Raw genomic sequence first — 23,621 nt, forward strand, 5'->3', positions numbered from 1 at the left:
CGGCCGGGGCGTGCTTCCCCCTCGGCTGGGTTTCAGAGGCGCCAGCGGGGAGCGAGGGCGAGGGGCGCGGGAGCCGGCAGCGGTAATGCGGTGTGGGCTGCGAGCGGGGGTGGGTGATTGGATAGCGACGCGAAGCGATTTGCTCCAGCTTCGAGGGCGCTTCCAAGGTGGCTTTATTAAGGAAACCTTGGAGCGTAGTGCCGGCGAGCGCAGTGAAGGGAGAGAGAGCGAGCGAGCACACCAGTTCATAACCATTTTTAATATTACGCATGGGAGAAGTTAGACATTAGCTTTCTACTGTTTTGTCACATTTTGCAAATGATAATTTGGCACAGTTGCACATCGGTAATACAGCAGAAACAGTTTCACAGTACAACATTGAAATAATACAAACAGCGACACCTAAAACCAGAGGGGTTTTTCTCCCTCGACATACTCATTGCATGTGTGTGTCCGCTGTATGTGATTAAAAAAGGCCTGGCAACCTGAAGCTTAAATCCAGCTGTCGGAGAATAAGATGACACTTGAAAAGCATCTCCCCTTTAACTTCAGGTTTTGAAAAATATGTGCTAAGATGAGGCATGTAGTGTGTCTAAAAATTACAGTGCTTACAGTGGCTGACCTTGTAATTTCACGTGCATAACATGGAGGGAAAGAAGGCATTAGGACTTACTTTACTGAAATCAGGATTATGCCACCTAATGTTCAAATCACATTTAAGCAATTGTTACCAGAGTTCAAAAATACCAGTTTTGTTGAAAACATGTTAAAAGAGTATTTGCACAAGTTTCACGTACAGTCTGATCTATAGACAAATTCAGGTAAGTCAACAGACTTCTGCTTGCAACCATGTTAAACTGCGCACCTAAGTTTTTATCTCGAGTAGAAAGGGCTCCTCACACGTATCTATAACCTAAGAGCTTGACTTACCCCTTCTTTTAAAAATGATTGCTTTTTTGAGGGCAGGAAAGGAGAAAGGTGAAAAACATTAATGACAGTTTTTCTGTTTTCTCACACTCCTCCCTGGTTAATCTGGAAGAGGGGGTGCTCAGAGTGACTCCACCCTGTTCTTTTTTTGCTCAATTTACTGTCCAGGTGAATTGTTATGGTTCTGTTTAAAAAACCAAACAAATTTGCTAATTAGACAGAAGAGATCCACATACATCCCCCCATATGCAGATCTGGGCTTTGGTGAAGAGCACAAAGTAAGAGAGCCCAATGCTCTTGAAAATCTAGATTCTCCCATAGGCTTGACTGCAAGTAGCTTCCGATTCCTCAGCACGAGGCACAGTCTTGACTTCATTAAATGTATTTACATGCTTTCTTGAATTGGGACTTTTGTTTTGTGATTGTCTATCAGGCACAATTGCTACAAATCCCACGCAAGAAAGCTCCCTTTTGAATTTAATCACCAGTGCTGTAATACTCAACTATGTGGAAGATGATGGGGAAGGAAGAAGCTCTTAAACTTTTCTATTTATTTTTTTGTAACAGTATCACAAACAATTATAAGGCCAAAACACACAATATTAAATAGAAAATCTAAAATTAAGTTGCTGGTATTCAGTGAAAAAACCTGAGGTATACAAAATATTTTTACAATTGTGCGTAAATTTGCAATAGTTTTCAAAAGGTGCTTTTCCATTTTCAGCTAGTGGTTCATTGACCCAGTGATCTTCATGTATACAAGTAACTGTAATTGTGACCAATTAAAAAATACAATGTATTCAATAGCTAATGGTTCTTCAGAACTTTTTTTTTAAAAAAACATTACATTTATTGTAACAGCAGTAATGTAGCAAAATAAGACTATACCCAGAACAACTCATACTCTTCAGCTGATATATTGTATTTACTGTTAAGAATGAAAAGTTACTATTTTTCAGTTTACTTTGGACGTTGACATATGAAAAGCACACTGAGCATTAGTCAGACTTCAGAAATTGTCAGGACTTATCCTGGAGAAAACAAGATGTAAAACAGAAAAAAAAAATGGCAGTGCCAAGTATTCTTTCTCCTTCCACATCCTGTTGGCAGCTGATAAAAGCACACAAAGATAATGTAATTACAGTGGACTTCAAAAAAAGATTTTTACAGTTATAAAACTAGAGAGCTTTTGGCTGAGCATTTCCCTGAGTCTTCATTTTTTAAAATCATATGCTAGACATTACGTTCATAGAACCTGTTACAAAGGGCTTGATTAATAAAGGCTGTTCAGCTATATATGCAAAAGTTAGGTACTTCTATTCTTAAAAAGCCTAAGGAAGAACTGCTGAGGAAGCAATTTGATTCTTCACAATCTGGTATTTTTCCTAAGGAGAAAAGCAAACTTCACATACTTTTGCATTAAGGCTTTGATAATTTGAAATTACACCACACAATTCGTGATCTGTACTTTGTGAACAAGTCTAACAGGGATATCTTCCGGGGCAAGACCAAAACAAAAAACTCTGGGACCACTACATAATTAAAAATACTTTGGTTTTTATAATATTTTATGAGGAAATAGAAGGCACAACTGTGCATCAAAACTATATGATTTTGTATTTTAATCTGCTTCCATTGTTTTCATCAGCACATCGGACTTTCTGTAAGTCTGTACGGTAAAGATGTATTTTAGTAACAGTAATTGTAATAAGCTTTCTGTATCACCTAAATATAAGACGACTATTAGCAAGAAGGCATCTTTGAAAAAGGTACATTCAGCAAGAGATGAACTGGTGTCCATCCACTAAAAATTCACCATTCTAGCTCTACGGGGTACTCTCCAGTGAGGCACGCTGTGCAATGACCAATCTTTCCAACACGCGATTTCTGGGTTTTAAGGCTGTTCTCATTCTCTTGTCTTGCTTTGATGCTTTCTTGCACGGATGATACCAGCCCTTCCACAGAAAGATAGACAACACTGTCTGCTCCTAGAGGAAATAAAGAATTCATCAGTTAAAGCTGCGATATTGTACCAAATGCAATGCTCTTTGGAAATGCAGTCTTGTCATTGTATGGAGGTGGATCACCTTTCCTAAAGAGAATGGATATGAAAAATTATCAGACCATAATAAGCCTTGCCCTTCTCAAATTCTTTGTGCAGGGAGCAAACTCACTGAAATCTAAACAGAAGGTTCTGAGTTGGGAACAAATATGTCACACATACTGCAAAAATAGAAACAAAGTCCAGAGTGTGTATTAAGACTCCCTAAGCTCCCTATAGTTTCCCAGAGTTACCCTGTAGCTCGGGTCTGGAAGCAGATGCATGCACGGCTGGTGCTTCCCAAACTGCGCACCTAGGACTACAAACCCTTATTGGGACTTGGAGGAGGGGAAGACCATCACGTTAAAAAAAATTCAGTATGCAGTTCATGCAAGTGTTCTAGCAGTAGGAAAGTTTGATAGCCTTTTCACATCATTAGTTTTGTATTGTTTGCACTTACTATTTTGTGAATAATACTTAAAAATGAGATCCTACCAACTTGAAATATTTCAACATCCCTTCACAATAATTTTGGGGAAAATAATTCATTGCAATATTAGGCAGTGAGAGTAAGCATTTAACACAGGAAATCTGAGTTTACAGTTTCCTAACTGTAACCACAGCTATGTTCTTAAACCATTTCTTAAAATATTTTGCAGCACAATAGGCCATATATAGCAGAGCTCCTCACTCACAAGCCTTCACATGACTTCTGTTGCTGATATCCTGATGGAGAGCACGTTACTTGCCACATCACAAGCGACATAAGCTGTTGGTTCTTCTTTTGTTCTGCTGCAAACATGACTCATTCTAGAGATTTGAGATGTATTTAACATTCTTTGATTAGTTTCAAATGTCATTTCTTTCAAAGTGAAATATATAATGCAGTTAAAGTTATTTACATAAATTTAAATTTGTAGAAAAATCAGTGGGTGTTTACAAATTCTGAACATATTTTTATGAATATCTCATGAAAGTGAAACTACACTAGCTTTTCATTACAGGACAGATTTTCACCACATATTTTCTTCCTGGTATCTTGCCTACAGTAGCTCCTTGTTGTAAAGACTTTCCCAGAAGGAGCTCTAAGTATTGGAAAGCTGTGTTGTCACACCTTATTTGTAACTTATGATTATGCAATTAATCTAATGCCTTCTATTGTTTGGAGAAATATAATTCACTAACTGTGTTAAAAAAAAGTGTGTAACTAAATTGGTTTGATCCGTAGGGTACTCACAATGCAGAAATTTAGTGTATCAACCTTATGATTTTTTAGTCAGTTTTGCCACTGTTGCCTTGATGTGTTGTCCTTTATTTTGATGTAGACAATAAAACACTTACAGGTAAAATCTCTCTCTCAAAAAAAAGAAAAGAAAAAGAAAAAGTAGCATTTACCTATATAGTTTGCAAGATCATGAAATTCAGGTCTGTTGGCAATGAGTTCTTCTTTAGTTGGGATGTTTATTCCCATGTAACAAGGAAATCTTATGGGAGGTGAAGCCACACGGATGTGCACCTGAATAAAAATACAGTTTCAAAACAGAACGCTATAAGGTAAAGGTCAGCAGATCATAACACAATAGCAAAGTCCCAGTTCTGCAAAATAATAATGAAGAACAGAACACAGCACTACACAGAAGTCACAGAAGGGTTAAAAGTAAGATAAAGTTTTTTCAGATGCCAACACAGCAGGAGAGAGAAAGACAGTTTTATAATTTATTTTTACAATATTTCCCAACGTTATTAAAAGGTTCCATCCTGATTTTGCTTTCCTTCTCTGGTGTTCAATCCTTGATGCACATGTTTCAGTTTACAAAGTCAAATATTATACAGAACATTTTTTCTCCAGTGACAGACTTGCACATTCTGTTTCAATTAAAAAGTCTTAATCAATTAAAAATTTTGCACTCTGGTGACTTAAGGCATGTGCCTGTTTGTACTGTGGTTGTACTTAATGCAGTACCACAAGTCACACAAAGGTCAGGAATACCGCACTGATACTTGATTTTCTGATCTTAACTAATCTGTTTTCCATTCTCTCTTTGCCAGATACTGCTTTATAAATGGAGACCTGTTCCTCCCCCCTTAATGTCCCAAAAATTACAGTCATACAAAAGAAACTTTTCAACCTGTCTTCACAATAAACGTGCACTAGCCATTGTTTTTTGCCCATTTGCTCTTTTACGTAAGGAAACAATGTATAGTACAAATGAAGACAAACCCCTGTGCTTTACCCTCCCATCAATCTTCTATTTACAACTGTATTGTACTGACTGAAAAGTAACTTACCTCTTTGGCTCCTGATTCTCTCAGTAGTTTTATTATGGGTGAAATGGTATTGCCCCTCACAATTGAATCATCAATGATAACAACTCGCTTGCCTTTAAAATTATCAGACAGAACACCAAACTTCTTTGCAACGCCAAGTTGTCGTAACCTCATATTTGGCTGGATAAACGTTCTTCCTACGTATCGGTTTTTACAGAGTACTTCAACATACGGTAGTCCGCACTGTAAACAGGAGACAATTAAACAGAATTAATATCTATAAAACTGGTTATTTTCACTTACTGTTTTCTAAAGCAACCTTAGGACTTAGTATGACTTCACAGTAACCAAAGAACTTTGAAATACCTTAATATAGTGGAATAACAACAGAAAAAACAAGTGCAGATGACTCAATAGGAGTACCCAGCATACTCAAGATATAAAGCTTTACCACTACAAAACTCTTAATGGCCTGTACCATAATACCCCATTACAAAAAGAGGTATGTGTAAATATGTTTGGGAAAAAAAAAGGCAAGTTAATATATACCTTTTGAGCGTAACCAAGAGCTGCTGGGGTTGCAGACTCTGGAACGGTGCTGACCAGGTCTGCTTCCACGGGTGCTTCAATAGCAAGCTGCTGCCCGCATCTTCTCCTGACTGAATACACCATCTGACCTAAGAACAGCAAGAAGTGTTTTTCCTGGTATGCACAATTCAGATTTCCTCTCAGTTTGCTGTACAAAATTCTGTGGCAAGTTGCAGGCATAGAAGTCAGTGAGAAAAGCTCCAGAACTAATCTAGGACATTTTTTGTTTCCTTCCATAATGTCATATTCTTACATTCACATTCATATCACTACACAGAGAATTAAAATCCAGTTTGTCCTAATCAGGTAACTAAAGGTCCTGTGGATGTTACAAAATCCATTTACAGGAGGAAAGAAATAGAAATTATGCCTGCCTGCTCATAACGTGCATGTTCTATTTTTAGGCTGGTTTCTCCAGCAGACAAAATTTGTGCAATCCTGCTGTCTGCCTCTGCCCGCTTATTCAGTTGGCAAAATTCACCCCAAATTTAGTAAGGGGATAAGAGGCCTCAGAAGCTTTTAAGGTCCTAAAAAATTTGCAACATGAGAGGGAACTGGAGGTATTGTGATGAGATGAGGCACAGCAAAGGGTACAGCAGCAGTACTAAGGATTGTAAAAGTGAGGATATCGAAGGGTAAGAGGATCATGAAAAAAAGGGATGTGGGTTGAAACTGGCTTTATAAAGGTGGGGAACTGTATAGGATCAACAGATGGCATGGTCGTAGAAAGCAAAGATGAGCTTGTTTGTTACGTATGAGAGTCCTGGCTACTATCTTATCACTGAGACAATTTTTGAGGGCTTCTACTGAAATAATAATAAAAGCATTAGACTGGCAACCCCAAGTACTTACATAATACATAGATTTACAAGTTATATCAAAAGCATCTTCCTGAAATAACCCTTTCTTGAAAAGAAAACACCAAGATAAAGTTGTTTTGCAGATCCTGTTTCATAACTCTAATTTTTATAAAGTTTTCCAAGAACCAATAAAGTTCCTTTCTTAAGTCTCTCACTTTTAAGGGATATTTTCTCTACCTCAATCATGTTTGTGGCTCTTTTCATCCCTTCCACAGGACTATGGCAACCCTTCCAGGCTGCCTCAGCAGGCAGCCTGGCTGAGGCCATATGCACAGCCAGGAACAGGAAGGTGATGTTACATGTTCCTCCTGATGAGTTTCATGTCCTCAAGGACTGTGCCAACCCATTCTGTCCCAGCCCTGCTCTGCAAGCTCACATTCAGTGGTACCCTATTATGGCTCCAGATCCTTTCCAGAGTCATTGTTCTCAAGGATAACATCTCCCACTATTTAGGGAGAAGCTTGGTACGTTCCATCTTCTTACCTTCAAAAATACTGTCTGGTCTTGCAAAATAAACATATTCAAAGATGCAGAATGCTGACGGATCTCCTTCAGGTCTTGGTACAACATCCAGTGTCTGGACATCATATCTGGATATTTTCACAATCTCTCCAGGAAGGACTTCACGATAGTACCTTGAAAGAGAAATACATAGCATTTAGAAATGTCCTGAACCTGGATGATAGTTTTGAAATATAAACAAGATTCAACTGACAGGAAAAAATGCTTTTGAACATCCTAACACAACAATTTGCTTCTATCTTAGGATTTGACCTGGAGTGTTTTAAGACCAACATGCTAAGACAAACGACCCTTACTAAAACAGTCTGAATTAATACCCAAAAGCAGTAAATTAATACTTAGTACCAGAGAATTATGGTATTCTTCCTATATGTGAGACATACAGTACTTGGTCTAGTAGAGGCTTAACTGATATTAAATATATTATAATATTTTAGTCCTGGATCAATACTAGAGGACTTTTCTATGAAACCTAATAAACATTATAATGCAATATAAAAAACATAATCAAGAATAAAGATGGTAGCCAAATAAATCCTGCCCCACAAGCCAATCTCTAGAGAAATATCTGTCTAGTGGTGACAGGCAGCTACCCCCGAATGACATAAAGCTGATTGGAAATGTACATTCCAATTCACATATCTGAAGAAATATACAATAGTACTAGGTTTATTATGTTACAATGTTTAACGTTATTAAACATTTTTCTAGATCCTTTAGTGAGTCCTCAGGTGGCTAGTCTAACAATTTCAATCTAAATCTATCTCAAAATATTGAAATATTCTGGAGATAAAATCAGAGGTGAGCAAATCTGTGATTATTTGCTGGTCAGATACTAGCATTAGCAGGCAGCAGCACAGGCTACAGCAGAAGTTTAGACAAAATTGTTTTTTTAAAAACCCACAGGCTTCAGCTGATGGTCCTACATGGTAAGCTTCTCTTAACAGAGATTTTGAAGAAGTTTCAGAAAATGGTTACACTTATCCATATGTAGCAAAAATTGTCTCAAGAAAGCCCCTGTTACCAACAGGTAATAGTTCCTACAGAGACAGGGTAGGAGTTACAGCAAAAGAACACAGAACACCACCTACAATAAAACACTGCGGAATGGAATAAAAGATGTCTAAAGGGCAGTCATGTTGCTTCCTGATTTTGCTTTACATTTCTTTTTATTCAGTAGTTGTATTCTTAATGCAATTTTTCACAATTTTTTATTTGAAGAGGATCCAACTTTACTTATTAGTCTAGTCCTCAAATACACATTTATAAAGTCTGATTAGGAAATTAAATATGCTTCCTCATAATCTTTCTTACTTTAATTATGTTCTAGTTCACAACTGCCTTCCACTCCAAACTTCTAAAGATCAATTTGTGGTCTCCCAAAGAGCTTCTTACCCTTCTCTTTTTTTTTGTCCAGAGAAAGTATCACACCTTTCTTTTCAGAGTATCTGAGCTAGAGAGGTAACGTGAATGTCATCTCATGTTTTGGCTCTGATGGGTGTTTACATGCATGGAAATAGTTTCAGGTGCCCATCATTTTTTTCAAACAAGGAGACTGGCTCATCAGACAGCATATGCTACAGCTCAGGTTAGTCCAGCCTATGAGCTACCAATGTAACCTTTCTATAGTTGAAGAATTATTTTGTAATACAACGATTCTGCTGCAAACGAGTCTAAAATTAAAAAGTTATATGGATAACCAGGTTTAATGAAACAAGTAAGAGGCATTTACTTTACAACAGTAAAGTAGTCTTTACTGTTACTTTGTGAACATGTAATTCTTCTTTTACATTAATCTGTTCAAGAAAATAAACTGGCAAAAAACAGGACTGGCAAAAAAAACCCCCTCCAAACAGCCCAATAAACTAATCCTTGATGTCTTTCATGTTGTTATAGATTATGATATTTGGCAATTTGAGGTTTAATATTTAATTGCTGCCTGAGGAGAGCTTTCAGATAAAGTGAGAATCAGGGCACTTACTCTGCACCGATAGACAAAAAGCTACAGGATTCAGAAGAGACTACCCATCCTTCTGTTTCACTGTTGTCTTTTCCTGAAACGAAAGATTTCAGTTAAGAGTCCACAATTCTTGTTACCATTACCCCCCCACAATTGCATTTCTACTGCAGAATCTGGCTTGCTATGCTTTAGGTTGCCAAGTACACAATTAAAGACTGTTGTAATTTCTAACTAAAAGGTATAGCATTCCAAAGTTGCTCTAATATTATTTAAAAAAAAAAAAAAAGTAAACTTCATAAACCTGTTCTAGGCAGAAGTGGAAGTAACGGCATTATATTCACACTTCATGAAGAGAGACAATTCAGATAACTACCTTTGTTATCTCTGCACTATTTCAAACTTTTCCAATTCTAGTTCAGTTACTCTAGATATACATAATTACTTTTGTTCACACAAGAAACTCCTTACTTTTCCTGTGCTAAATGTCTTGATAGATAGATCCTTTTGATTACAATGGATGCTGGATTGAACTCCAATAAGGAGAGTTTTCAGAGACAGGCACAGGAAAGATCGAATTGTGTAACATAGGGTACAAATGTTTGTATGCTTTAAAAAAATCTTGATAATTTTTCTTGTGGTTAAAATTACCAAATTTTGTGACGATATGGAAGCATTTACTACTTTGCCTTTGAATTATTTTCTTTTTATACAAATGAACAGATTTTAATCTCACTTCATGGAAAATGTTGATTTGCAGGCTAAATAGGAACACAAAGAATTTTTCCCATAAACTGATTGTATAGCGTTCCATTACTGTACTACCTGTGACTGGGAGTGCTTGGAATTTAGAAATACATTGCCAGTAATCCAGCACTTTTCAGCCACCTTACTACAAGAGAAAGGAAGAAACCAGAATTGTGTCTGGACTGGACATAGTCCTGAGCAACTGGCTCTAGGTGGCCCTGCTTCAGCAGGGGATTTGGACCAGCTGAAACCTCCAGAGGTCCCTTTCAACCTCAACCCTTCTGTGATTCTGTTCATCCCCGCTTTCCTGTTTAGGTGATGAGATGTTAATTAAAATTTCACAAATATTCTATTACAGTTGGGCTGCCTAATTCTGACAGGGTCATCAGGTGACTAGGATTCCCTTTTGCTGGGAACAGAAAATAGGTTTGCAGACTTCCTACAAATTATTTTTTCCTTACCAACATTTTTTTTTGTTTTGAATTTTCAAAACTGACTTTTGCATCACATATTCCTACTTACACCTCAGTAAGTGTAGCTTTAATTACTTATATATCTGTGATTCAGGCACAAACTATATATATACATATATGTATATGTGCATGTGTATGTATATGAATATATATGTATGGTTTACCTTTTCCATTCATGTCCCCTACTGGAATAAGGCGACCAATGCAGAGTGGGCGATTCCCATACGGATCACGTACTGCATAGATTATGTCCTTATGCATAATTAGCAATGAATATGAAGTTGGAGTTTCATTCATTAAATTTTTTATTCTGAAATGAGACATAGGTGAACATAATTGTGTGTCACACAAACAGCTGTGTGCATTTACAGCTGCATATCATGCTGAGATTAGATTGCCATTCTTGATTCTGAAACCCATCCTCCTCACCTTGCTACCCAGTCAGCTGTATCGTCATTTTCTAGAGGAGGTGTGAAAGCCAGCAGCTGTGTGATCAGTTCACTGTCAGAACTGGTTGACAGTCCTACACCATGCCGCATAAGCTTTTAAGACACAAAACAAAAGTGTTACCAACATTAAGAAAAAATCCCACATAACACTGCTCAGATTTTAATCTAACACCACCTTTGTGCAATGAACAAATGTTTTAAAACGTATCAGTGCTCCAGGTGATCAGATCATAATAATGTCAAATTTCTTCCAACAAACCAAATATGTAAAAAGAGCTGGTACAATCACCTATGCCTGGTACTACATTTCTCCCTTTGCATCTCATTCCTTTGCTCCACATGCAACCAAAATTAGTATCACCAATATTCGGGGCATAAATTCATGTTTCAGCCATTTAATCAGCTTTGTGCTTCTGCTTGCTCTAGGAAGAGAGGTAAAATATACAAGGGAAAATATGAAATTACCTATAGCAGATATGGAAAGAGATATCAAGGCAGAATGGTGGTTTGGGTACAAAGCAACAACAACAAAAGAAAGGTGTGAAAGGAAGCAGAGTGGGATTAAAAAACTGAAATCCCACAACTTAAAGTTTGCTAGACCTGGTCAGTCAAATTGTTCTGTCTTGGCGTATTTATGCTTCTAAGGGAGAAGAAAATCTGCAGTCTTTCTAGCCAACTATTACAACCCATTCAATGCTGTATGCATAACAGTTCCTAATTTTTATCTTTAGAAATCATTTTACATTTCACGTAACTCCGACTCTCCACTCTACATCTACATTTCCTCACCACTGTTTTTTTTCTCCCATCCATTCATACACTTCTGGCTCTGATTAAAGATGGGCTAGGTTTCTTTGGGCATGCCACACATTTGCCTCACTTCAATGCAAGAGTATGTCCTCTCGCTTTTGGATGGAACATATCATGGAAGAGATTTCACAACGAAACATCTGCTAAACTTTAATTTGGTTCTTTAACACATACCCTTCTAGCCAAACACACTGTAAAATTTGGCATTTGTTGGTTTATGTCCTGACAGTGCTTATGATTAATTTTGCAAGCCAGAAATACAAACAAAGACAATATTCCAAATGAGACATTTCATATTACAACGCATAAGCATATGATTTGCTCCTTCTGTCAGCCACCACAAAGCGGCAGAGCTTCAAGCCAAGCTACCTTTTGTTATGGCTGTGTTAGTTTTCTCACTTGATCAATAAGAATGTGACCATCAGTCTAGAGGATTGGTGAATTATCCCCTGTGACAATTACAAATGCCTCCCCTCCCCAGGATTTTTTTCCCCTGAAATGATCTATTTTGATTATGGGGTTCTTTCACTACCCCAAGCAGTTTGGTATTAAGGAAAAGCCGTAGCAAACTTATTGCTCGTTGCTGCCTCGTACTCAGGGAGAAACGATGCCGGAGCCTCTCAAAGGAGATACTAACCTTCCTCCTGAGTCGTACAGCGTTTGTTAGCTCCCCGTTGTGTGCCACAGCGATCTTCCCATGAAGAGTCTCTACGACAAAAGGCTGGCAGTTCTGCAGCTCAGAAATTCCCGAGGTGGAGTACCTCGTGTGCCCAATACCGAGGTTTGAAACGTACAGCTTCTTCAGGCTGTCTGCATTGAAGACATGATTTATAAGACCCATTCCCTTCGGGAGAAAAAGAAAAAAATGTTGTTTGGTTTTGCTTTCCTGGCAATTTTCTCATTTCTCCTTGTGTTTGTTTTTGGTACAGCATTAATGCAAGCAACTTTAAGAGAAAGGCAAATAACCTCAAAGACATGGGGAAGAAAGAAGGGGAGTAGGTGTCACAGTGATATATCAGATCCCATTACTCCTGTTTTTAAATAAAGCAATATACATTTTTGTGCTGAGGATTTTCATGGAACAATCTATTCTCTGACTAAAAATGCATCTTCTGAAAAACACTACCAAACTGTTGTGTGGTTTAAAAACACCAGAAAAAAGACTGCCAGAAGACAGGCAAAGAAGAAAAAAGTTGCAAGAAGGAATTCTATGTAAAGAATACCTTTTACAAGTTAGCAGTATATTGGATTTACTTTTATAATGGGTCCATAGTAATGTTTATTAGATTCCACTGTCATTCTTGCCAATGTCAGAAGCAAAGCTTTTTTCAAGAGGTTTTATTGTTTACTTAAAACAAACTTTTCATATAGCCAGGTTGCCTTCTATCTAAAGCAGAAATGCATCAAAACGTTTTAGTCAGCTGTCAAGAGCTTCTTTTGGCAACAAGCGCTATGTGGAGACAATTTAGCAGCAGGAATAGTCTGAAAAAACTGCACAGAGAGTAGAAATTAAGACTGGATTCCAGGTCCTTCTACAAACTCCTGCTTCTGCCGCTGCCTGTAGAACATCCTTCTACACTTGGTTTCCTTATCACACTTAGTAATTGTGATATACACAATAGCACACATGATAACACTCCTCTAGGACCCTCAAAGATACACGGGAGAGGTCTGAAGCTGTGAATGGTTCATAACCTGTGCTGTAGGTACAACGACAAGAGAGTGGGATGGGACAGGAAGGACAGAAATTGGTTGAACTGTTTTCAGAGCTCAACCAAAAGAGCTTAAAGAAAGCTCAGCTTTAGGGTATTTTGTGCTGTGACTCAGAATACCTAGAGGCTGTGGCTGCACATGTGGTTTTAGGATACTTACTATCATGTTAAAAAGTTACTGCCTCGAACTGTCAAACTGGTATAAGATTGCTTTAATTGTTCAGCAAACTCTATGCCAGATCAATTATCATCTGTTTTCTCACAGATGACATAAAGGTGGTCTAGAGTCTATGTCATGTGCTTATATATGTACAGAAATGCAACCATGCACTTTTATTTTACTTAGGCCAACTTTATCCTAACAGGAGATCTGGCAGTTCACAGGTCCAGTATTAATGGATGTGACCGTGTTAAGCATTGCAATAGCTTAAACAAGCAATATTGCTTTAAAACAGATTTGGTTACACAAGTACATAATCTTTTAATTGCAGTTTGAAATATTTCCCTGATTTAGATTGCACTAGTGTGGGATGGCAAATGTGAATTACACCAGTATAAAAAGTTCCCAATTAAGACAATCATATGTCTGTATTATACAAGGCCTGGTACATGCCAGAACATGATAATGGTCTGATGAATAGCTACTTTAATGTATTTTTCTGCATATTCAAGTGTGAAACAATCAAAGTCTTTCTCCTACTGACATTGCTATGTCTATACAAGAGACTTAAGTTTTTCCACATCCTGAGCTAATAGAGCTATGACAGTAATGTTTTGTTATACAAATCTAGCTGAAAGGCTCCGACAGACAAATCTGGATGAGTCTTTCTGGGAGAGTTTAAAACAAAGGATTAATAGCCTTTGTCAAGGGCTATTAATCTGTGGTCAAAGGCTGGTAACAATCAGAAGGGAACACATACCCATGCCTTTGGTGTTCCAGTTCATATTCTAATACATGTATTGCCTTAAACTGTTGACAAAGGTGAGTTTGCACGGAAACATTGGGTAGTAAATCAATGCAGTGAGAAGCAGACACCTTTTCTATCCTGTTGTCTGCTATGAAGAACAGTCAACCGGAGCTCGCAGGACAAATGGATACAGTAGCATCTCAGCTACTGACATTTTTATGGACTAGTTTACAAGTCAGAGTCCTGAATATACTTTCACCAGTGTAACAGACCCAAATGTTTGTTACATTAGCACCACTTCCAGGATTAAACAAGTCATATAAATGGTACTCCACAGGCTCTTTATTACACTGTGGTTATTACGGACTTTAAAAGTGCTGTAGCTGAGAAACATATTTCAAGGATAAAAGAAACCATCACATGCTCTGCAACTCTTAAAATATCAAAGCTGATATGATGAGATAGTAAATTAAATTCTCAGCATTACAGCTAAGTATTGCAGCTCAATAACATGGAAACACTACAATTTATGGTATCACCTGCTGGAAGTTCATTCTGACAAACTCTTTTTACTACAGGATATATACAGCAGCCCACAGTAAAGGAAGCTGGAATTCCTGTAAACCTTAAGGAAAGCTGAAACCCAAGCAGGAGCAGGAATGTAGAACAGATAACACAGTGCTGAAGTTGAGAAAAGCTGCATTTAAAAGTGTGTGCATGTGTGTGTGTGAATCAGGCTGTAAGTAACAGATAGGAGGCGGGAAATGCCTGAAGGGGCGACAAACATGATGCTTGATGAGACAAGATTTTGCATGAGGCATTGAGCAGTCATGCATAGATATACATGCTGCTGCAGCAAAGCAGTTCTTACTCTTGGACTCATTTGAACAGCTTAATTAATCTTCCTCAGAAACCTCTGAACATGAAGACAAACTGCTTTCTGATTGCGGTCAGAGAACACACATCAAGAACTGCCCCGTGGTTATTTTGCTGATGTAGTTTTATTTCCTGCTCTTCCTTATTTCCTCCCTTCCTGCTCTTTATTTCTCTGCTCTTCCAGGATGGAATAGGCGGATGATTTTTTTTTTTTTCTTGATCACTATTCAATACAGCATGAGCAGAAATATCCCCAGAGCACACAGGTATTCTCCTGGCAAAATACTTTTGAGGCTATGGCCATTTTATGTCTTTTAACATCCCCTGGGATTCTCTCAGCTCAAGAAAGACTGCATGATCTACTCAGGCATCCATTCAATCTTTTATTCTGTTTATTTTTACCTATGGGTAAAGTAGCTACCATTTCCTTGAGTCTCACCAATGCAAGAATTAGTCATCCATTTGCTTGTGCATAGCCTGTAACTGTATTTCTTTTCTCTTGATCTCAAGTCGCATCAGTCCTCCAGAGTTAACACCCTAGGTGTGGGGTGACTTTGGTAAGTAATTTTTGTGACATCAGTAGCCTGGTCTGGATGCTTCTGTGTGTCTGCCACTGTGTGCATGGATACACCCAGCAGGATAACGTTGGCGTATTTCTTTCAAACATGCGCTTAAGACAGAAGTTGCACAAATAACAGAATTAGACACTATCACTGACAAAACCAAAACAGTCCATCAAAATGTTACTTTCCCTCTAATTATTCTGTTTCCTAGCTGAAACAAACTTTCATGCATCTCAGTTCGCCATCCACAAAACATTAATTTACATTTTACCTTGTGCACTTTGAATGCCTGGGACGACTCTCCATCACTTGTCACAATTCCAGCACTCTCCTGGCCCCTATGGACAAAATACGATTAATATAAAGCACTGAAATTCTTAGAATGAAATGCTTTAACATACAATGGATTGGTGGTTTTTCATCTGTTCTTTACAACATAAAATTTTAATGTAAGCTTATTTGTTGTTTCATTTTACAGGCTTGTAATCAAAACTGGTTTCTTGCCCATGTTATGCTTTATTTCAAAACAGTAACATAAGGTTTGTGCCTAAGCCCACTGAATTCAGTGGGAATCTTTCCACTAATAAGCACTGGCTTAGGCTCTTACTGGAGTCCTCTTTCAGTGTGGGCATAAAATAACGGCAGATGCTTAATCTGAAAAGCCACTTTGCAGTGATAGTCTAGGCTCTAGTAGTAGGCTCTATAGCACTACTCTATTTCTGCTTTGGTTTGGGGAGGGGTGTTAAGAAACTGATGTTTTTTGCCTAAGGGAATGCATTGTCTCTTCCACTGATCACCTATGCAGAAGCTTTTGCATTCTTGCACTTAAGCAGTCAAGCTAGCATTTACACCTCTAAAAGGTATATGGACCCTCTGATAAAAGTGTTTGAGCACATAAAACTAGTATCGGGCATCACAGCTTCTGAACTCAAGCAAAACAAGCCTGGTGTACAGCATCACTGCAAATGGAAATACTTCTCTTACAGCAGATCAACCTAGGGCTGGCAGGTGTGCTTTGTTGAGCAGAAGAGCTGTATCAGCTGAAATGACAGTTTTCCCTAGCCTGCTCCCTGTTCTCCCCAGGCCTGTCGCCACGCTCGGACATGCCCAGCACACGGGCAGGTTCCCTGACGCTGCCCTGCCAGAAGCAGGCAGAATACTGCACAGCTGCCCAAGGTTTATAATTCAGTCCTTATCCATTGAAGAGGTATGTTTTGCAGACTGGATTTTTTGTGGGTAACAGTGCAGGCCACTCGATCTTCCTTTAAAAGGCTTCCTGGAATAAGGCAGAGTGTTGCCTCTAACAAAACTGCCGCCATATACCCACCACGCCTGTAACACTCACAGGGACTTTGGTGGACTGGTAAACTCCCGTCCATATATATAATAATAATGGCTGAAAAGCAAAGATGTTTTTCTTAAAAAAGGAAACACTTAGAAAATTTTTAGAATATTAGAAGAAGATGCTATTTGCACATTAGACTGGTTTAACTCAACTGAAGTCACTGGAATTATTTAGTATAAGCAACAATAAAACTGGGGACAAAAAAATCTACAGAATGGATGCTAATCTACAACTGACCATGCTCATTACAAATTTTCTCCAATTCCTAAAATCCCTTTATTGGTCACTAGCCCCAGCTGCATGTAAAGCAAAATCGTAAAGAACACTTGCTTACAGAAAACCAAACCAACAAACTTCACACGTATCTGAACGAATTTACCCTGTTATTGACACAGATGATTCTCAAGAGAAAAATCAGAGATGAGGATATTCCTAAATGCATTTATTTTAACTTGGGAAGATGTCCCATCTATAAACACAAAGAATGGTAGTAAAACCCGAGGGCTGATAGACTGCACCCAGCAACTTTAAATTGAAATGTTAATATTACAGGCAATTTCCATTTAAGTACTGACGCTGTCCCTTTAAACATCAACCAAATCAATAGCCAGAAAGAGCAAAGCACACATCCTCAAGGAAAGGCCTTTCAAGCCGTTGGGCGACACATTTTATGTAGTGCTGATGAACGAAAAGGAAGCTCAACTTCACTGCCACAAAGCTTACACCATTTTACCAATTTAGTGAGATTTTTAAGTATGCAAGCTTTTTATTAAAGCATCGCTATAACCAAGGACTGTTAGAGTTAAAAATGCGTATACGTGACCACCGATTCAAAACCAAACACCACACGGAGAAGCAAATGCAAAGCGGGATGACCCTCTCCCATTCCTCCCGTGTCAACGCCCGCAGCTTCACCCCAGCACAGGGCGGGCGCACGGACGGGGCACGCGTCTGGCGCTTCGTGCGCCTCTTTTTTGTCTGTAAAGGAACAGGACGGGGCGACTCTCTTTTTTTTTTTTTCCCTCCCTCGTTACCACCACGGTGCTCGTACTGGAGCCCTTTTTCACAAGAAGGGTTAAACCGAGCCCATCCAGGCGCTGCCGGGCTGCTTCCCCGCCCGGCTGAAGGCCGCCTGCCTCGCCTCGCCTCGCCGCCCCCGGCACGGCTCCCGCCCGAGCTGCTGCACTCGCCCGCCTCTAATGCCGAGCCTGCTTATTTGGCAGTTTCTCAAGTTACTCCCCTCAGGCAGCTTGAGCCAGTAAAACTAGATCCTCTCCTCTCGGCGGAGCTTACTGACAACCAGCCGTCTGGTTTCCTAGGAAACAAAATCTTGGCTAGAAATAGTGAATCATTTCCAGGTCACTTTCAACATGGAGAGTGGAGCAGGGAAGCATTGGACTGAGGAGGAGGTTAAAGCCTTGCTAAGCGTCTGGTCAGAAAAAAATATCAGAAAGCAACTCCACGGCACCCTGAGGAATAAGGGAATATTTATCTACATTGCTAAAAGGTTGCAGGAGTTAGGAGTTTGCAGGGATTGGAAACAGTGCCGTGCAAAGTATAAAAATCTGAAGTATGAATACAGAACGGTTAAATATGCCCACAACTCTGGGGATGTCACTAAAACCATGAAGTTTTTCCATGATCTGGATGCCATATTGCGCTATGAGCCTGTCACACAATTAGCAGCAGAAGAAAACGGCAGGTGTTCTGCAACTGAGACGCAGCTGAACACAAGCCCCACAACAGAGAGCACGCAAGGTAAAAAACTGTTTTTGCTTCTATTCTCTCTTTGCTTAAAAACCAAAGGGAACAAACCCGAAGCCTGAGTTTGCTCGAGCCGAAGCGGAGGTTGCGCAGCCCCAACAGCGCTGTTAGAACTGACTTGATGCGCTCCTCGCGCAGGGGAATAAAATGTTAGCACCCACCAGTGTCGAAGTCTGTAAATACAGCGTAATTCTAGCAAAATTATGCTAACTGCTTGTATTGCAGCCTCGGTGAGTACTCGCTGGCGTCAAGGCTCCTGCACTGGATTGAAATGTTAAATTAAGAAAAGCTGTTTTCTTTCCCTTTGACATTCGTTTGCAGTACTTTGGAAGCAGGTTTCGTAGAGCTCCAATTCAGATGTAAAAATAAAGACAGACAAAAGTAAAGGTTGAAACTGTCATGATTTTTAAAAAATCGTTATCTGTGATACAAGTGAAATTCAGGATTTTTATTCTTATTTCTCTGTAACAGAAAATTTAGGTATGATGACTAAAGGTAAATTAAATTATTTTGTAAGCAATTCAACTTAAGTCTTTGAGAAACAGGGGATGTTTAATAACTCCTCATTAAAAATTGTAACGTAGTGAGGAAAGTAAAAATCATGTTTATCAGACTATTTTGAGGCAAACCAGATGAATACAACTGCTTTTATTCTGAAGGGGTTTTTACCAAATTATTTGTATCTCTCGTTTTATTCAACCCTCTCTACATATGCATTTAAGCTGTGCTTAACATTTCATTAGGGTCAATCTGCTATTTGACATCACTCAAATCTCCTTGTCACAGCCTAAATGTCACTGAAGCGTAAGCCCCAATAATAGTTATACGTACCAAAATAAGATGGCTAAAAAGAGAAATGCAAAGCTTAGCTGTTTGTTCCCTCACTATGTGGCCATTTACGTTAATTAAGATTGTGAATCTTTTTTAAGAAAACAAAAAACTCAACATTAGTATCAGGGGAGATTGCCAAAGGCACAGAAAGGAGCTGGACATCTAGCTTGCCCTTGTACCTTCCACCTCTCCCTCTACAATGCTGTTTTACAAGTCTGAGGAAAAGAAATTGCCTTTTTTCTTGTCATTGTTTACCTTAACAAAAAGCTTGACCTTAGTTTGTCACCACTAGCAGAAAGCTTCTAATTTGTCAAAGTCACTTTAAATTAAAACAGCATTTTAATTTTATAGCATTTAAAATTTTATAATATTTTAACATGTGCTTTCTGCACTGTGTATTGCAATCCATTTTTATTTTTAAACTTGCAGAACTGAGGCTAATAGAAGCTGTTACACTTCTGAGGACTACATGAAACTAAGATAGTGTCCTTCACCTGAGGATCTGCCCTTAGATTACTCTCTGTGTTTTGATGTAGTTTGCACCATCAATCCTAATTCTCATCTGCCTTAGACCTCTAGCAAGTTTAGATCGGAAAAGGTTAATTTCAGTTGTGAATCCCAAACTAGAATATAAAAGAAAAATTACCCCTGGGTGAGACACACCTCATTTTGAAGCATTAGGACAGTCCGGTTTTAAAGGCAATATAATTAAGTATCTCTCTTGAATGCACAAGCATTTCTGTTACTCCCTCAAAGAAAAAAACCAAACAAGTTTTATGGATAAACAGAAATTAAATGCAACTAGCTGTAATAATGCAGCACTAATGGTAAGAATTTAAATGCAAAGATTCCCACAGCAACCATAATTCAGCCGCAAAGAAAACACACCAAGATAGAAACGCGTCCTGCAGCTATGCAGAATGCATACATCCATAATAAGGGGCAGAGAGAACAGCTGTGAGAACATCAACTTTCTTCATTTAAGAATACAAGCCAAGCAAGTAACACCGTACTAGAGGCGACTGCAGCCCGAGCTGCAATGTCTGCTCAGGGGAGGCTGCCCAGCTCAGTACTTTGAAGGGCACTTGTAAGGCTAAAATGGCATCTCTGGCTCTGCAGCTGATGCTCACAAGTTCTGTTGCAGGGGCAGATCTGACGGTGTGACCCCCACAGAAGGAAACGCGATTCCCCGCACAGGCGAAGGCAGCCCACTGCCCCTGCCCCTGCCCCAGCAGTGAACCTGGCTGGTCCCCAAGGCCTGCGGGAGGAAGGGGACGGCTTTAACGTGGGCATCATCCTCCCTAAGGCAAACGGACCAAAGCACAGCTGCCTCCCTGCAGGCCCCCTCCTGGGCTTCTCCCTTTCAACCACAAGAGTGTTACAGGAGAGGAGGGGAAAATGGTCCCTCCCCTCTTTAAAGAGGCCGAGAAGCCTCATTTTGACAGAGCTGGAGGAACCGAGGATGCCTAGGCTTGTGACCTGGGTAGCAACGACAAAATACTATCAACAGACTCAAACCTGTGCCAAGTAATACCGTCCAGTGTGCATGCCTTACTTATTTTAAGAACCTAGTAGCTATACAAATTTGTTTTGCTTGAAAAGCATGATGAGGGACAGGGCATGCTCCCAAAGAAATTACTGTATTTTTACCATTCTGCTTAGCCTCAGTCTAAATATTTATATCCATCCTTAATGTAAAGCTGCAAAGCACGTCTTTGTGTTTGATTTCCTTGATTATCTCAGCTACTGGGAGATTGCTGGGGAGGGGGAGGAAGGAACAAAAAAAGAGACTACTTTTATGGGACTGAATGGTATTTCTATAGTGTTTTCCTGAGTTTTTCTTCATATCTTGTAAAATCAGTTTTCTTTTGAAAGTGTAATTGAAGAAATTAATACTGAAAATCACCATCAAATCTAAGAGAGAGGTGTCTCGGGACAAACTTGGTAGCAACACACATACCAATTCCCAGCTCGTTCATGGAAAGATGACACTTTTTGCATAAGCACATACAGCAGTGCAAGCCAGAGATGTTCATGTTGTCCTCCCAAAATACATGTTTTCGGAGGAATTGTAGATTAACTAATCATTTAAAAAGATACAACTTAACATGTTCACTTCTCTCAAAATTTAGTTTGTGTATTATCCCAGTAATCAACAACCAAGAAAATCCATGCAGAGTGATGGTGCACTGTGAAAAGTGGTATCATTCATTAGAGTTCATGACCTTCCCATTTTGTTAATCAGTTTTGATTGTTTCAAGTTAAATCAAGTATTAATAAATCAAGTACATTATTTGCAAAAGTAAAGCTCACCTAGTAATTCATATTAAGTTACTTACACTCTTTTATATTTCTCTCTTTATGCTTAAATATTAACGCACTGGCTGCTTTCCTTGCCTTTCACTTTACCACAGCAAATGCAGAAAAATTATCAAGTCTGAGCAGAAATGCATCAGCAATGACAGTCCTATCATATGTACAAAACTCAGACAGCTACTAGAAATGCAAAAAGATCCTTCAGAACTGCCGACTTGAAAATGCCACTTATACATAGTTTTCCATGTCTGGACATGGAAACATGTCATTGACAAGTATTTTATTTATGCATTTTTTTAATAAGTATGCAATACTGTTATTGAGTAACTTCTGCTCATCAGAGGCTTTTTTTCCCCCCCATCAAATATTCTAATATCTTTTTGTGTTAACTGTTCTTACTTACTTAAAATAAGAAATTGTTTCTTTTTAATATTACAATGTAATTAAACTTGCTCATCCTAGTACCCATGGCACACTCGGCAGCCTTCCAAGAGAGAATTTATTTCCCCTTTCCATAGTTTGCTTTGCAGCTCTTAAGCAGCTGAAACGCCGGTCCTGGCGCTAGAGGTGGAGGCATGAGCATGAGCGCACCTTTCCCTCCGTCAGCCCGGCCGCAGGGGGTAGCAGCTCCTGGCAGAGAGGCAAGGCAGACAGCTGGGAGCAGTCAGAGATCAGGCCACTGCATCTATGAGGTCATTCTGAGCCTTGCTGAAAGTCAGGAGGATTTAGGATAATGTTTGCAAATGAATCCAAACGCAGTTTTCAGTTTCACCTGCGTCAGGGATACCAGGTTGCATCCTAACTGCACCTCGTTACTGTTCCTTGTGATGAAGTACTGCAGCACCTTTGAGCAGGTAGCTTTGATCTGTGTGACCTGCCTGGCTGGAGCTGACAGTAGCTCACTCCCCGGACAGTGAATCAACATTTCAATCCTCCTGCCAACATGGTACGTTGAATACAGCGTATTACCATGGACCAACTTAAAAGTCTGTCCTCTGTGAAAATTAAACTGATTCAGAACCTGACTTACATATGCTGCTTTCCAAACTTACATAGCAATTGCTATAATATTGCTCTTTAAACAAATGTAGGAATGCTATACTGTAGAAAGCTAGACTGAATCCTGTCAGCTACAAATACGTCTGTTCTCTAATCACAATATTTTTCCGCTTTCCCTGTGCCATTAATGAATTCCATGGATTCCCAGGACTCTTTGCAGAACACTCTTGTTTTCTTCATACTCTTCTCTAAATACTCTTCTTGGAATTTCTTTTTTTGTTATATAAATGGATTTGTGGTTATCTGGATCCATGTGCAAAGTCCACTTTTATTTGTATGTCTCTTATTTTCATTATCTATTTTCAAACTATACTTCTCATGTGCTGTCTGCCCCAAATACTGAGTCACAGAAAAGCATTCAAGTCACTAGAATCAAGTCGGTTTCTACAAGAATTTTAAAATACATTTCAAAGAGGCTTCATATATAAGATATAAAATAATTTAATTTGCCTCCTATAACTCATGTCCCCATATGGGGACAGGCCAAATGAATTTTAAATTAAACCTAAATACAAATTAAGTGTGGAGATTACAAAGTTATTAATCTTCTCATTGTGTATGGACATTTTCACTTAAACTCATTTAAGCTAATTTAGTCCATACCT

The 23,621-nt window shown here is 38.9% G+C and overlaps 2 protein-coding genes across 6 annotated transcripts in view; one reads left to right on the forward strand and one right to left on the reverse strand.

The window, feature by feature from the left end:
* Positions 1-239: 239 nt before the first annotated feature.
* Positions 240-23,621, reverse strand: part of PPAT (phosphoribosyl pyrophosphate amidotransferase) — a 50,724-nt gene continuing 27,342 nt past the window's right edge. The window contains exons 2-11 of the mRNA XM_075500112.1: positions 15,973-16,039; positions 12,280-12,486; positions 10,813-10,925; positions 10,548-10,693; positions 9,188-9,260; positions 7,168-7,319; positions 5,786-5,913; positions 5,258-5,479; positions 4,364-4,484; positions 240-2,915 (exon numbers count right to left, since the gene is read on the reverse strand). Of these exons, the coding sequence (XP_075356227.1) occupies positions 2,740-2,915; positions 4,364-4,484; positions 5,258-5,479; positions 5,786-5,913; positions 7,168-7,319; positions 9,188-9,260; positions 10,548-10,693; positions 10,813-10,925; positions 12,280-12,486; positions 15,973-16,039 (1,405 nt within the window). The 3' untranslated portion in view covers positions 240-2,739. The remainder of the gene's footprint in view (positions 2,916-4,363; positions 4,485-5,257; positions 5,480-5,785; positions 5,914-7,167; positions 7,320-9,187; positions 9,261-10,547; positions 10,694-10,812; positions 10,926-12,279; positions 12,487-15,972; positions 16,040-23,621) is intronic.
* Positions 18,416-23,621, forward strand: part of PAICS (phosphoribosylaminoimidazole carboxylase and phosphoribosylaminoimidazolesuccinocarboxamide synthase) — a 42,517-nt gene continuing 37,311 nt past the window's right edge. For all 5 annotated transcript variants that reach the window (XM_075500107.1, XM_075500108.1, XM_075500109.1 and 2 more), the window contains exon 1: positions 18,416-18,804. In XM_075500107.1, the coding sequence (XP_075356222.1) occupies positions 18,417-18,804 (388 nt within the window). In that variant the 5' untranslated portion in view covers position 18,416. The remainder of the gene's footprint in view (positions 18,805-23,621) is intronic.

The sequence above is a fragment of the Mycteria americana genome, chromosome 4, assembly GCF_035582795.1.
Source record: "Mycteria americana isolate JAX WOST 10 ecotype Jacksonville Zoo and Gardens chromosome 4, USCA_MyAme_1.0, whole genome shotgun sequence".
NCBI classification, from domain to species: Eukaryota; Metazoa; Chordata; class Aves; order Ciconiiformes; family Ciconiidae; genus Mycteria; species Mycteria americana.